The 16,164-nt window shown below is 41.5% G+C and overlaps 1 protein-coding gene across 1 annotated transcript in view; it reads right to left on the bottom strand.

The window, feature by feature from the left end:
* Positions 1–1,171: 1,171 nt before the first annotated feature.
* Ttn (titin) overlaps positions 1,172–16,164 on the bottom strand; it is a 285,547-nt gene continuing 270,554 nt past the window's right edge. The window contains exons 301-314 of the mRNA XM_042688233.1: positions 15,303–15,605; positions 14,748–15,050; positions 14,059–14,643; positions 13,564–13,869; positions 13,154–13,453; positions 12,008–12,583; positions 11,610–11,915; positions 10,593–11,186; positions 4,845–10,462; positions 4,331–4,487; positions 2,710–3,398; positions 2,466–2,619; positions 1,710–2,012; positions 1,172–1,573 (exon numbers count right to left, since the gene is read on the bottom strand). Of these exons, the coding sequence (XP_042544167.1) occupies positions 1,275–1,573; positions 1,710–2,012; positions 2,466–2,619; positions 2,710–3,398; positions 4,331–4,487; positions 4,845–10,462; positions 10,593–11,186; positions 11,610–11,915; positions 12,008–12,583; positions 13,154–13,453; positions 13,564–13,869; positions 14,059–14,643; positions 14,748–15,050; positions 15,303–15,605 (10,493 nt within the window). The 3' untranslated portion in view covers positions 1,172–1,274. The remainder of the gene's footprint in view (positions 1,574–1,709; positions 2,013–2,465; positions 2,620–2,709; positions 3,399–4,330; positions 4,488–4,844; positions 10,463–10,592; positions 11,187–11,609; positions 11,916–12,007; positions 12,584–13,153; positions 13,454–13,563; positions 13,870–14,058; positions 14,644–14,747; positions 15,051–15,302; positions 15,606–16,164) is intronic.

Below are 16,164 nucleotides of genomic sequence, written 5' to 3'. Positions count from 1 at the left end.
GCACTGGCTTTGAGCTGAAGAGTTGAGGAACAACGCCTAATCCCAGAGTTCAAGCCCCACAACTGACTAAAAAAAAAAAAGTCTTGGATGCTGAGTACATCCAGCACAGTAACTTTAGTATTTCCTTTAACAATGTATTAACATGTTACAGTTTAAGCTTATATTGCTCTGTCTTACCTATGATCATTTATGTGTCCTTGGGTGTGCATATGTCTCCCACCCCTGAATTTCACAGAAAATGACCAACCACACATTTTGAGGTGCAGATAGCGTGCTTTATTTTGTTGTTAGTATCTCAAGGAGGTCCAACAATTAGAACTAACAATTGAAATTATACCTGCATGAAAAGAACTATGTCAAATTGATATTTTTGGGCAGTTGGTAATATTTATTGTTTTACTTTAACGACAGCTTCATGTTGTTTAACTTTTATTTTGCTGTGGCTCATAGCTTAGTTGCCCAGTTTGCCAGGTGTAATTTAAATTTAGAACTACCACACAAAGGCATTGGCTGCACCTGGGACCTCCAGGAGTTGGCACTGCTCTGGCATAGGAATACTTGGCTAGCTTGGTTAAATGAGGGGATGGCCAGGAGATGGTACTTTTCCAAGCTACCCAGGCACTCTTTATGTCAGAGACAGTGTGAAATGAGCGAACAAAGTGTTGGCCGTTACACTTTGCTCTGGTAATATTTAAGTCATGATAATTTTAAGTATGACATCATCAGAGAAAATGTAAGACGTTAAAGTGGTGCTTACAGGAGGGTAAATGCAAACATCACCAATGCCTTACATTTCTGATTTGATAGGTATTGGTGCACATATCATGTGACATGCGCAGTATCATCATCTTTTAGGTGGACAGGACATCTTCAATGGGGAATTTCTCGACCCACTGAGGCAAACTTAGACTTCAACAGTATGTTGAGGCACAAGAATTAATTGAGTGTTGAGTAGGGTATTCATTCCATAAGAAACTTTCTCCTACCAACGGTTGGTTTCAAAAGTTACAGTGTAAAATGCCATAATATAAATGGTACAAAACTTTATAACCGTTAAGCCGGCTATATACAGTATGTACATGTCATTAATGAATGTATAATATTTTTAGGTCAACAATTATGAAAAGATTGAAATGTGTACTTTTGAACTTTGACTCGTTTAGATGGATACAAAACTACTTCTTAAAAAATATTTACAGATCAGAAAGATTAGTCCATGTGAATCATTTGTGAAAAGTTAAGAATGAGTATAGAGCTTAAGAGGCCAGGCCCTCTTACATAGAGCGAATATTTATATTCACAGTAGCAGAATCAGATCCAAATTCATTCCCTAAGCTCAGGGTATAAAGTCCACCATCTTGTTTCTGTACGTCCATGATGATTAGGGTTGTCAGGTCCTCTGTGTTTTCAATGTGGAATCTCCCTTGTTGTTGTTGGTTTTGAATTTTTCTTCCACCACAGGACCATGTTATTTCTGGGGTAGGCTCTCCCGTAAAAGCACAGGCTACTGTTAGAACTTTGCCTTCATCAATGCTGATATCAGAGGGAAGAGCTTCAATTTTAGGTGGGATTCCTTTATGGAACAACAACAAAAAAGTTTTAGGATCACTGAAAATGATAGTGATTTCTGTGTCTACTGAATTGTATGTATTAAAGACTATGCCAGACTACTTGGCTTGTCTACCTCTACCAGTGATTTTATTGCTCACCTCTTCCTCCTGCTTTAAGCATTCTACTAGTTGAGCTTTCCAGTTGTGTCATACTAGATTTTCCCATAAAACTGCTGGAACTCATTTCTACAAAAGACTCTTGCATGGAGGACATGCTTTGGGCAGACATGCTTGCAAATTTCATTTCAGTCATGCTGCTAGCACTGCTGCTGCTGAAACTGCTGAAGGAGGCCTCTTGTTTAGAGGCAGACATTTGGACTGACTGAGACGAGAAGCTTCCTTGCAAGCTTGTGTCACCACTTGTCCTCAATACTACCTCTCTGGAAGGTTCTTCAACCAGAGCTGTGGAGCATAGCAGATACACAAAGAACATCAATGACATCTGGTTAATTGGTGACAGCTGACATTGACTTACACAGAAACATAATCCAAACAATTTGCTGTTGAAGCATAAGCCAATACATATATACATACATTTGTCAAGAGCTAGCTCAGTTCTCCAACAAATGAAATCCTCTATTTCTATTATTACATGCAGGTGCTAGAAATACTAGGAAAAAAGTGATTAGTCATCTACAAAATAATTGACATATTGTACATTCAGAAAGTAAGTGTTTCAGGGCAGTTGGTAGCTCTACTTTGAAACTTATCCAAGTTTCTGTTTAGCTGAGTTCACACAGGTTGCCTCTCGCTCTTTCATACATAGAATTTAAAATGGCTTCTCAAGAGTTTTCTCTGCTCAAAACTCAGGCAAGGAGGCAGCAAACAAATGAAGAAAATGGGAAAGATACTTACGAAGGACTGTCAAGGAAGCAGTAGCTGAACATTGGCCATGGAAATTTTTGGCCTTAATTGTATACTTTCCACTGTCACTTACTGATGCATTTCGGATTTCAAGAGTGTATGTACTTCGAGAGCGACTTACACTGATATTTGAAGAAACAGAAATCTACAAGGAAAGGGGGGAAAGTATTTGTTATTCAGAAGAAGGCAAGCTATTTTAGGTTTTCTTCACTAAGACAGTCACAATTTTACTTACTGGCAAGTTGTTCTTAAACCACTCAATTTCAGGGGATGGCTCCCCAGTGATTTCACAAGAAAAGAGAACATTTTGACCTTCGTTAACATTTTGAGATCTAGGCTGTGAGATGAAGGTTGGAGCATCTGACAGTTCTTTGCTGAGGGTCAGGTCATAGTGACATTTGATGATCCCCTCACTGGTCTTGCCTATACAGGTGAGGACTCCTTCATCTTTGCGACTGGCTTGCTTGATGGTGAGGGTCTGGTCACTGCCTGACACACCGTATCTGTACTCCTCAGAGTTAGTAAGCTCAATGCCATTCAGCATCCATTTCACATCAGTGGCACCAGCAATGCTGGCTTTTAAAGTCACTCTCTGACCATCTGTTATGCTCATCTGAGTAGAAGATGCTTTAATCTCAGCATGAGTTCTAACTTCTGATGCCTGTGAGGTTTTGCTGATTTCCTCGTGGACAATGGATTTTTCCAGGGAGGCTGCTGCTGATTTCTTCACCTCTTCAGAAATCAGAAGCTTTGAGGCTTCTTCCTTGATGGCTAGTTTTTCTTGAGATTTCATCTCTGACACCTTGATTTCTTCAGAAGATAGAGCTTTTTGAGAAATTTCCTCTTTGATAACTGCCTTCTTCTGTGATGTAATTTCAGAAGTTTTTTGTGTTGATACTTTCTGTGCTTCAGTGTCTTTCACAGCTAAAAAAGAAAATTTTGTTAAGCCAGACCTAATTGGAAAGTGATTCTCTCTACCCTTTATTCTTGTACATACTGCATGTACATAATACAAAGACTTTAAGAAATACGTTGACATCTGCACTGTAGGTCACACCAGGTGTGCCCCTCCCCACACCCCATTCATGGGTCTAGAACTCTGGGCCTGGGCGCTGTCCCTGAGCTCTTCAGCTCATGGCAAGTGCTCTACCACTTGAGCCACAGCGCCATTTCCAGTTTTCTGGTGGTTTATTGGAGATAAGAGTCTCACAAACTTTCCTGCCCGGGCTGGCTTTGAACCACAATCCTCAGATCTCAGCCTCCTGAGTAGCTAGGATTACAGGTGTGAGCCACTGGTGCCTGGCTTGGTCACAGTTTTGCCTCAACCCCAAACTTGGTAAACTGTCACATATGACTTTTGAGATCAGCATAAAGGTTGCTTGAACTGAACTACTTGAAGGCCTAAGGGAAAACATTTGAAAAGAATAGTCAAAGGACACAGGAGATATGTGAATTTAAGAGATTTGAGAAGACTGTAATGAAAGCAAACTAACTAGGGAATGGATATAGGGCTGTCATTAGCGTTGTTTTGCTTTGGAAAATAGAGTAAAGATTTATTGAAGCAGTGCCATTTTGTTTACTTACTTGGCTTTATTCTTAAATATAGGAACAGAATAAGGTTTTTGTGGGACTCTTAATATAACACCACATATAATTACACATGCTTTTTAAAACTAAGTGTATTTTAACTTCCAAAATGTATGTTTTTACATTTGTGTGCAAATGCCACCCATTCTGGAGCTAGAAAAGGTTCTATTTAAAAACTTCCTTGTAAACATGTAAGGGAGGGATGTTCAAAAATATTTCCTTAGTATCATTTTCTGACAAGTTAGGGTGAAGAAAAATAGTCCACCTACCTTGTATTGTTAACTTGCAGCTAGAGGACACAGACCCAGCTGAATTTGTTACTGTACAAGTGTAAAGTCCACTGTCAGAAGTTTCAGTCTTAAGAACTTCTAACACGAATCTTCCTTTCTCTTCAGAGAGTTTATATTTACTTCCTTGTGCAATAGCCTGTGGAAAGCAAATAATTGAGGTGAGGGTTTTTTTTTGTTGTTGTTGTTGAAGCTAGAACTCAGGGCTTTGCGCTCGCATTTGGCTTTACTGCTCAAAGCTGGCACTTTACCATTTGAGCCATACTTCACTTATTACTTTTTGGTGGTTAATTGGAGATAAGAGTCTCAAAGACTTTTCCTGACCAGGCTGGCTTTGAACTATGATTCTCAGATCTCAACCTTCTGAGTAGCTAGGATTACAAACATGAACCACCTGTGCCTGACTTGATTTGAGTTTTTAAAAGTAAATTTAAATTTTCTTTGGGAGTTGAGTTAGGTTTTTAGAGGACAAAGAAGACAATTAGAAACTGATTACCTTTCCATCCTTTGTCCAGATGATAGTTGGCTGGGGTTCTCCAGTTGCTTTAACTATAAATTTAGCAACACTATTTGAAGAAACTGTTATATCTTGCAACCCAGTAACAATGACTGGTTTTGAGGAAACTGGTTCAGGAGATTTTGGTTCAGCTTTCTTGGTTTCTGTTGGTTCAGCTGTTTTCGGAGCTGATTTCTTGGTTTCTGATCTGCTTGATATCTGCTCATGGATATTCTTGAAAGCTTGTCCCATAAACTGGAAGCTAGTTTTGGAAGCTCCACCTTCTCCAGAAATCTCACAAACATATTCTCCACAATCAGATTCTGTGAGATTATGAATTTTAAGCTCGTAGGTACCATCTGCTGAATAATGAAACTGGAAATGCCCATTTTCCTTGAGTTTCTGGCCATCTTTGTACCAGGCAACCTCTTTAGCACATAATACACTGCTCTCAACCGCACAGGTGAGCTTTGCAATGTCTTTAGAAGCTTCTGCTTTCAGGTGCCGACTTATCTTTGGTGGTGCGGAAACTGGGAGCTGCTGAACTTTCTCTGTGGTTGTGGGCTTTGACTCTGTGGGTGACACAGCTTTTGGATGAGAAATCACTGGTTCTGGAGATTTCACACGTTTTGGAGACTTGACTGCTTCTGGAGATTTTACCCGAGGCTCTGGTGATTTGACTCTTGGTGGTGAGGCTACAGCCTTTTCAGGAACCCGAGCCTTTTGAACAGTCAAAGTAAATTGTGCTTCCTGTGTCCCCTCACTGTTTTCTACCACCACACTATAGTTGCCTTCATCAGAAGCTTGCACTGCAGAGATCTCCAAGGTGGATTTGTACTTTGTGGTGCTCACCTGGTGGCGGGCAGAAGTGCTTATCCTTTGTCCTTCCCGCAGCCAGGTCACATTTGGTACTGGCTCACCATCGGTGTCACAAGAAAACCTGGCAGTTTCACCTTCATAGACAGTTATGGACCGTGGCTTCGTTAGAATTCTTGCTGCCAGTGTTGTCTTGATCTTGCGAGTTGTGTGTTTTTCTTCCAGTGACTTTTCTTCTAATGCAGTGCTTTTCATTTCTGCAGCCTCATAGTGTTCATAGGACGCTAAACTTTCCCTGGTCTCTGTCATCTGTGATTTCACTTCCCTGATGGAAGAAGATGCTTCCATCTCAGAGGTTTTCTTAAATGATGAAACCGCATATGCCTCTGTTTTTGTCAGCTCAGGGAAAACAGATCTGGGGACCTCTTCATCCCTACGCTGGGATGCATAGGTGGTATAAGCCCCTCCAGCCACATCCAGTGTCGCATAGTCAGAAGCTTCACCTTTGTAGTTGGTGCACACGGCACGGTAGGTTCCGCTGTCCTCGGCCTGACAGTCAAGAATTTCCAGGGTCAGGACTCCACTTGTGTTGGTGTAATGAATTTTATTGCTCTCTTGGAGTTCCACACCATTGTGGTACCATTTAACCTCAGCAGTTGGCTTAGACTGGACATTTAAGATGAAGCGTGTATTCTGGCCACATGGCACTCGGTGGGAGCGCATTCTCAGGGTGATACGAGGGGCATGATCCAGTGTGAAAGGCTGCTGACTCAAAACCTCATACTTCCTCTCCGATGTCTTCTGAGTCTTTAAAGCAGCTTTCATGGACTCATATCTGGAAAAGATATCAAATCTTGCAGACCTCTCAAATCTTGAGAGTGATCTCTCACTAGACACAGGGCTGGGGGACCGTGGGCGAGTTCTCTCTGGAGTAGGGGACCTTCTTTCCAAGTCATCTTCATATTCCTCAGAGGGTTGTGGGCGTGATCGGATCAGTTCAGACACTGGCCTCATTAATTCAATATAAGTTGGAGACAAGGAGCGTCGTCGTCTCAGTAGTCGAGACACAGATGAGGAAGATTCTCTTTGAGCCCGTCTTGCGATTTCGTATTCTTCCTCTATTTCTGTTATTTCTGTCACTTGTCTCTGTCGCTTTGATTTCTTTTTAGACTTATCTTCCTTTGACAAGTGTTCAAGCTCGCTTTTGTACTCTGAGAGACGCTGGGTGGTTGTCACTGGCCGGAGGAGTTCTTCATCTTCCTTCTCAGCCATGATCCTCTCCCGTTGTCTTGATTGTCTGTATGCGGCTCGGGCATGCCGTTCTCGCAGCTCTGCATAACTTGAACTTGTTTCTGTCTTGGTAGGAATGTGATAGGTTGAGTATCTGAAATCTTTTCTTGCTTCCTCCACCTTCAGATGAGCTTGTGGCGAAGAATAACGTAGGCTAGAAAGCTCAAACCGTGGAGGACTTCTGCTGGGAGGTGAAGCTGAAAAGCCTAACTCGAGCTCTTCTTCCAGGCGCAGCCTCTCTTCCTCTGTTCTTTTCATGGCCAAGTAGTCATCGATGGGGAGGAGCAATTCCTCATCTGAGATGTCACCTAGAGAACGTCTCCTAGGTCTGTAATAGTAAAAGTCATACTCAGGAGAAGGTGTACGTCGGCGGGCTGGTCTCACCATTTCAAGATCATCTTGGGACAGTTTGGGAATCCTCCATTTAGGTCTGTATTGATCTGTAATGCGTGGAAGGGGCATCACGTAAAACTGTTCCCATCTTGAAAGGCGGATGCGTTTGGGTCTCTTCTGCACAACTCTGTCGAGTTTCCCAGGCATTTCATATTGATCACGTATCCTTTTGTACCACTTCATGTCAGACATGGGTATGAACTGTTTGATGTGCTGGTCTTCTTCTACAGTAGTCTGTTTGTACTTGCGTGGCTCTGGCACTTCATAAGGCATACGGAATTTTCTCTCCTCTTTCTTTTCTTCTGTCTGAAGTCGGTATTCTCCTTTCACAGTCTTAGTGCTGACAGCTGGTTTGTAAAGGATGGCAGCTTCTCTCAGAGCCTCTTGTGCTACCTGAGTCAGTGGCACAGTTTCAGTGCCAGAAAGAATTTCTGCCATTCTCAGTGTCTTGTCAATCTGTTTTTGTACGTGTCGCTCCCGTTCCTCCTTGCTCTGGAATTCCTGCTTGACGTATCTCAAGCGTTCTACTTGTAAGTGAGCCTGGCAGCTGGTGGATCCAGCTGTGTTTGTGGCAGTGACTCTGTAATAACCTGTGTCTCCAGGCAGAGTATCCCTGATGTGCAAAGCATAATAATCCAAGCCTTCATGGACAATTTCAATGTGAGGTCCAAGGGAAAGTGGCTGGCCATCTTTTTCCCATTTTAATGTTGGCGTGGGGATGCCAGACACTCTGATCTCAAAGCAGATGCTCTGACCTTCTTGGCATTCTGCATTTGCCAGTAGCCGTTTGAACATGGGTCTTAGGGTGGTATCTGCTGGAGGTGGGTGTAGGGTTACAGTCAGCTTTGCTTTGCAGCTGTCTTCACCATATTTGTTTCTTGCTACAACTGTATATTCAGCATCATCATCTGTAGTTACATTGTTAATTGTTAGTTGATAGAGACCCTTGTCAGACTCAAATGAGTACTTCTTGTCATCATCACCTGGTTTGATTTTCTGACCTGATTTATACCATGTTACACGAGGCTCTGGGTGGACAGTTATAGTTACTCCAAATCGGACATTTTCACCTACATAAGCTGTCTTGTTGTAGAGAGGCAGGGTAAATTCTGGTGGTCTTTCAAGGAGTCTCATTGTGTCCGTTCTGCGCTTGATTTTCTTTATGGCTCTACGGCAGTAATAGTCATAAACTTCTCTCACATTTTTAACGAAAAGCTCTGCATAAGAGCTGTCCTCACCATAGTCATTGACTACTTTGCATCTGTAGGTACCATCATCAAATCTGGTGATGTCTTTGATGTACATTGTAGCCACTCCATCTTCATAGGTGATTTCATATTTCTCACTGTTCTCCAGCTGTCTGACGCCAAAGTACCAGGTCACTTGGGTAGACTGATCATAATTTTCAATTTTGCATACATATTTGGCACTTCCTCCTTCTTCACCAACTGCATGCATTATTTGCCCAGAAACTGGGCCAATTTCGATGGATGCTACTTTAACTTTAGCAACGCTCACTCCCCTCTGAGATCGAATGGCACCACCACAGGAGACCCTGGCTGCAGACACAACCATGTTGAGGTCTTTCTTGATCAAGGTATGGTAGTAACGCCGGTGCTTCAGTGTTCTAATGACTTTAGTACTGACTCTTTCGATCTTCTGCTTCAGCCATGGGTGTTGGAGTGCCTCAGAAGCTGTCATGCGAGACTTTCTCTCTTTCACTAATAGCCTGTCAACAAAATCCATGGCTTCAAGGCTGATTTCTTTGAAGGCTTCTTCATCAAAAGTATATTCAGCATTCATGATATTCTCAATCATCTGTTGGTTAGTTTCAGCCAAGAATGGGTTGATACCACTCAGCAGCACATACACCAATGTACCAAGTGACCACATGTCTGTGGCTGTGCTGACAACATCGTGCTGGTGGACTTCAGGTGCGTAGTATTCAGGGGCTGTGAACAGAAGTCTGAAGTTGTCCCCTGGCTTCAGCTGACGGGCTTGACCAAATTCTATTATTTTAATTGTGGAACTCTTTCTTGTTTGGTAAATGATATTTTCTGGTCTAATGTCAAAGTGTCCAATATTCTGACTGTGTAAGAACTCAAGTGCTTCACAGACTTGGCGAACATAGCTTACAATTTCTCTTTCATTAAGCTCAAAAGCACTTGTGTTAATGCGTTCAAATATGTCCAGTCCTGATATGAACTCAAAGATCATAACTAATTCTTCCATACTTTCAAAGGATTCATGGAGATACAAGATGTTTCTATGTCTTGCGATGTTTAGAATGGAAATCTCCTTCTTTACCAAAACCTGATCAGTTCCTTTGACTTTCACAAATTTGGCCATGAATGTCTTCTTTGAGGATGTTTCAACACAACGGTGGACAATTCCAAACTCACCACGGCCGAGATCTTCAGCAATCATGTATTTTTCATAGAGTTCTTTGGTTTTAGAGTGTGAAGCTTTCGTTCTGGAAACCTCCCTGGTTTCATCCACCTCTTCATCGTAATTCATAGCTCGAGTCTTGTCTTCTTTGGTTACTGTTGGTTCTGAAGGCTCAGAAGGCTTGCTCAGGCCAAACTTGTTTTCTGCTATTACCCGGAACTGATAGCTTGTTTTCCCAAATAAGTTGATGACAGTGTAACGTGTTTCCCGGGCCTGTCCTACACGGAGCCATCTTTCTGCAGTAGTTGCACATTTTTCAACAATGTAGTTGGTGATTTTGCTTCCACCATCAGAAGCTGGCTCTGTCCATGTTAGGTTGACAGAGTCTCGTGCGACATCACTGACTTTGACACCTCTGGGTGGGTCAGGAACATCAGCCACATCCAGTTCAACTGTCTTTTGATCAATTCCAAATCTGTTTTTAGCACAGACCACATAGAAGCCAGCATCTTTTCTCTCCACTCCATTGGGGAAAACAAGTGATGTGAAAGATCGTGTAACAATCACTTGGTAATGGCCATTATTGTCAATTAGATCTTGTCCCTTCTGCCAGGTGATCACAGGATCTGGTTTGCCACTGAAGGGAATCTTGATACTGATCACTTCGCCTCGGAGGGCATGGACTGCTCCCATGCCTTCAAGAGTTTTAGGCAAATGTATCTTAGCTGGAACTGTATCAGAATAAAAGAAGAAAGAATACGATTTAGTGACCCCTAACATCCATTTAGGTGTAAAACATCTCCCCCAAGATTAATGATAGATCATCTAAGACCAAACTTAGGTTCTCTGATTTGCTTTTACCTTCCACTTCCAAGGAGGCAGTGCCAGAAACAGATCCCCCTTGATTGGTAGCTCTGACTTGGTAAACTGTGGCATCATCATCAGTGACACTTGCAATGATGAGCTGGTGGTAGCCACCCTTAAATTCTTGAATCCTGTACTTCAGTCCATCAGCAATGATTTCTTTGCCTTGTCGGTACCATTTCACAATAGGTTTTGGATGACCAGTCACTTTGCAGACCAAAGTAGCATTGCTTTGATATCTCACATTCAGATTTCTCAGTTCCTCTTTAAAGTGTGGTGCTTTAATTGGGACATCGGATTTGGGAGTGACAGGTTCTGATATTTCACTCCATTCACTTTCTCCACCTAGGTTTTCACATTTCACACGGAACTCATATTCAAGACCTTCAATAAGGTTTTGCACTGAAAAGACTGTTTCTCGAATTTCTTCTGTTGTCACAGCAATCCATTTATTCTGCTTCTTCTCACGCTTCTCAAGGTAGTAATTTCTAATCTTTGCACCTCCATCACTGGCAGGTGGTTTCCAAGCCACAACACAAGACTCCTTTGTGATAGCAGTAATAGTTGGTTTACCAGGAGCACCTGGCTTTTCTGTTTAAAAGGAAAAAGAAAAAAGCTGAGTAATGAGGTGAAATAGGAAGCTTTACTAGAAGCCTTTTTTTCTTAGGGTGCTGGGAATCAAACCCAGGTCTTTTACATGCTACACGGTGTTGTGCTACTGAGCAACTTCCTCATCCTTAAATTTTTTTTTTTAGAGGAACAGAAATACTCTAAAGTTCTACCCAGATAAATGAAAATGGTTACTTTCTGCTAAGAAACTTGAGTCAAAACCCCAAAAAGTAGTTTTTTTTTTTAAGATATGTAAACTTAAAGTTAGAGAAAGGGCACTGTACTTTATTAGAGTCATGTCTCATTTCTTTCAAATCTTTATTTATTTCTGTTGAAAGAAAATGAATGTAAAGACCATTTTTTCTAGCCATATGAGAAAGGAGATAGAAATCAGGCTATACTTACCAAATGGACTCTTAATGATCACAATTGAGGAGACTTCTAGAGGCTCACTGATGCCGAAGGTGTTCTGAGCTGAAACTCGGAAATAATAGCCAGCATTTTCTGTAAGGTTCACAATTCTACAGGTGGTCACTGAAATGGCTGAAGACACCAATTGCCATTCAGCCCCTTCCTTGGCCTCACATTTCTCCACCACATAATTAGTGATCCAGGAACCACCATCATCAGCAGGGGGTTTCCAGCTGATCACAACAGAGTTCTTTAGTAGGGCTTCAATCACAATTGGTCCTGTTGGTTTGTCTGGTTTATCTGTTGGGAGAAAATACAATTGTTATGGCATTCACAATGTGTTTCCTGAATTTTTTTAAAAAATAAAATCACTGAAAGCAAACACCAAATACCTTGTACTTCCACATCAAGAATGGCATCAACTGTTCCGAAAGTATTGCTGAGCTGCACCTTGTATTTCCCAGCATGGGTCTTTCGCTGGACATTCTTCATGACAAGATGAGTATAGTGCTCAGTGTTTTCAATAGTAATGCTTTCAGAGTTTTGCAGGAGTTTCTGGCCGTGGAACCAAGTCATGGCTGGTATTGGACGACCAATGTACATCACATGAAGTCGAAGTGTTGAGCCCACAGCACCATAATATTTCTCTTTCAGTGGGTAGCCAGGGTGGAACTGTGGTGCTGCTTGCAGGAGAAGTTTACTACTGCTTTCCACTTCTCCAACTTCGTTGGTAGCTATGCAGGTATAAACACCTTCATCCTCTTGTTCCTCTGTCATTACTGTCAGAGTGTGTGTGCGTCCATCAGAAGACATTTTATATTTCCGGCTTTGTACAAGCTCCTTACCAAATCGGTACCATTTAATATCAGGAAGTGGTCTTCCAACAATCTGGCATGAGAGTTGAGCAGGTTCACCCAATTTGGTGGTTACATCCTTCATTTCCTTGCGTACTCCTGGCGCCTCTCCAGCTGAAGGTGATGAAAGGTAATATTGGATGCAATATTAAATACTGAATCCATACCAAGCATGGGTTTGTTCTATTTATTGGATACTGCTATTTACATCTAAGTCTAATTCTGACAGAGTCTTCCTAATGAAAAAACTGTGATAGATCAAACACAACATCATTTTATTATGTAGAGTGACTTTTCTCTTACAATTGGGAGGATAATAAGAATGTAATTGGAAGTTTGGGAGAAATGAGTTCTCTCTGCAAGCCTGTAGTATTCTTGACCTTATATACATTTGCTAAAGACTTGTTAGCCTTTCCAGTCTTGCTAGAAGATTCAAAAAACTTATTGCATTAGAGGGAGAAATTCTTCCAGAAATGTGCTCATGTTATAGCTCACTAACAGCTATAACATTGGCTGGCATGATGTGTGCTTGGCATAGCTTCTTATAGAATTTATCAATGTGTGCATATGCCAAACACTTGCTCTCCAATAAAGCTTTCCAGTTTTACTTAGAATAGCAGCAGAGTTCAAGTTAATGTGTTGTTTTGTTTACACGTCATAAGCAGATAACTAAAGGCTACTTACATGTCAGTTTAGTCTTTACAGACATAGCTGTTCTCCGAGGTCTGCTAAGCCCGGTCTCATTCTCAGCAAAAACCCTGAATTCATATTCAGTAGCTTCCAACAACCCTCCAATTGTGAATTGCCTGTCCTTGATGCGATCTTTATTGCTCTTCTTCCAAGCACTGTCTCCAGACTGTCTATATTCAACCCAGTATCCAAGGATTTCTTTGCCACCATCACATTCAGGCTTCTCCCACTGTAGAGTGACACTGTCTTTAGATATTGAAAGAATCTCAAGTTCTCCTGGTTGGCTTGGTTTATCTGAAATATTTTTAGACAGTTGAAAGAAAATTAGATTTACGGATGAAATAAGAGAAACAGATGACAGCTGCCTTCTTTAATCTCACTCTTCCCTTGGAAACATTCCTTACCAAATGGATCCTTGCAAACAACGGGTTCTGAGGCAGGGCTTGTCTCACTGAGCCCAACATCGTTCTGTGCGATGATGCGGAACTGATATTCAGCATCAGGAACAAGCCCAGTGACAGTGTACATTGTAGTTGTGATCTGAGTCTTATTGTGTCTGACCCATTTGTCAGTCGATGTCTCCTTGCGTTCTATGTAGTAGCCTGTGACTCGAGAGCCACCATCATCTTTGGGTCGGGACCAGGACAAGCTAACTGAACTCTTGGTCACATCAAGTACTTCTGGAGGATTGCTTGGAGGTTCTGGAGGGTCTATAAATAGAAGTGGAAACAATACATGTCAATGTGCAGTTCCAAATCTAGCAAGCTAATTCCTTTCACTTAAAAGTGCATTAAGTAAGGTAATGAGTATATACATCACCTTCACAACAAAATAAAATTAAATAAAAAAATAACAGTACACTTAAAGTTTTACAATTTTATAGTTAGAAGAACACTTACTCAGTGGTGTTTTGGGTACAACTGGTTCCTCAGATTTCAAGGCTTTGCTTATGCCAAACTGGTTTTCTGCTGAAACACGGAAATGGTATTCCACATTTTCTTTGAGGCCTTTCACCACCAGAGATGTACCTCGAACTCTGGAGTCAATGGTATACCAGGCAGCCTTCGGCACTTCTCTTCTCTCAAGGATGTAGCCCAAGATATCAGCACCACCATCATCAGCAGGAGGTCTCCAACTGACCCTCACAGAGCGTGCTTGTATGTCATCATATTCCAGTGGTCCTTCTGGAGTATTGGGACTTCCTATCACCTTGACTTTGATGTAAAGAGTCTTCTTGCCACACTTGTTTTCCAGAACCAAGTCATAAGTTCCAGAATCATTTCTGTCTGCTTCTTTGATAACAAGCTCTGTGTGTGTTTCAGATGTTGCGATCATGGCACGCTTACTAATATCTTGGCCTTCCTTGGTCCATTTACATACTGGGAATGGTTTTCCTTTGACTGGTATGGTAAGACGGATGACTCCACCTTGTCTTACAAAGACACCTTCCTGGTATTTTTCATCAAGTTCAAAATCAGGATATTCTGGGTTAAAGCAGAGTTACAATTTAGAATGATGTTTTTATGGAAAGGGATTAAGCAACATGTCAAGACAATTACAGTAAAAAAGAAACAATCACATGTCTTACCAAGCATCTCAGTGACTTTGACTGTTCCTGGTACCTCAGCAGGCTCCCCTGGTCCACCGGCATTACAAGCTAGGACTCGGAATCTGTATTCAGCACCCTGAGGTAGATGTGTTAGAGTGTACTCCCGAATCTTGGTTGGGGTAGTATTACATTTGGTCCATTCATGTTGATCTACTTTTTGCATTTCAATCAAGTAGCCTGTAACTTTAGATCCTCCTTCATCTTCTGGAACACTCCAGGCAAGGGAGACTGATGTCCTGGTAGTATCAGTAACTCTTGGATTTTGTGGCTTTCCTGGTGGAGCTAGGAGGAAAAAGACAAAAATAAACTTGTTAGAGAGCTGTGACATTGAAATTTAACTGTGCCGTATAATCAGTGTATCGAGTTGTTGAAATATGGACTGTTATTTTTTATTTTTCATATATTTGTATTCTATAATCTGTAGTGTGATGTGGTGGTTATTCCAAAACAGAACACATAGAACATGGGTCTCAGAAGGATGAGTTTTACCATCTATAAAGTATATTTTGATAAACTTATATGAAGTTTATTTACCAATTGGATCCATGGCGACAGTGGGTTTGGAGGGACGACTCGGTTTTCCAGTCCCTCTTGCGTTAATGGCTGTGACACGATGTTCGTATTCTAAGCCTTCAATAAGGCCAGTGGAGCGATACCGTGTCATTGTCACAGGCACTTTGTTGACACGGACCCACCGGTCTGCTCTCACTTCTTTGCGTTCCACAATATAACCAGTCACTTGTGAGCCACCATCATCTTCAGGTGGGTACCAAGTAAGTGTCATGCCATCACGGGAGATATCAAATACCTGTAATGTTTCTGGGGGTCCAGGAATACCTGCAGCAAGACAGAGGTAAATGTAATATGGTCACAGGAATAAAGCAAAACACTCATACTTGTGAGTATCTGAGCTCTTAGTTGGTTTTTAAAATGGTGTATAAGCCTTATGAATGTTTTCCAAGTACCTGTTTTATACATTTTTTGGCTATTCCTTATTTTCTTTAATTTTATACATTCCTTAAATATGTACTTTGTATTTTTTCTATCTACTCTATCTATCCATCCATCCTCCTTTTCTGACCCCTGCCTCATTTAGTAAATATGCACTTTGTATTTTTTTCTTCCAATCTATCCATCCTTTCATTGTCCTTTTCTGACCCCTTCTTCATCTTGTTGTAGAGTGGGAACTTCTAAGAAAAGGTTTAGAAATTAGGTTCTGGAAGCCGGGCTCAGGTGAGCTCTTGCCTATAAACTTAGTTACTCAGAGGTTGAGATCTGAGGATCAGATCAGCCCCAGCAGGAAAGTGTTAGGCTGTTATTTCTAATAAACAACTCAGAAAAAGCCAGAAGAGGTGCTGTGGCTTAAGCGGTAGAGCACTAGCCTTGGGCACAAAGA

The sequence above is a fragment of the Dipodomys spectabilis genome, unplaced genomic scaffold (assembly GCF_019054845.1).
Source record: "Dipodomys spectabilis isolate Male_0828 unplaced genomic scaffold, ASM1905484v1 ptg000115l, whole genome shotgun sequence".
Lineage (NCBI taxonomy): Eukaryota > Metazoa > Chordata > Mammalia > Rodentia > Heteromyidae > Dipodomys > Dipodomys spectabilis.
The sequence above is the reverse complement of the archived record's forward strand: the minus strand, read 5'-3'. Positions and strand labels throughout refer to the sequence as shown.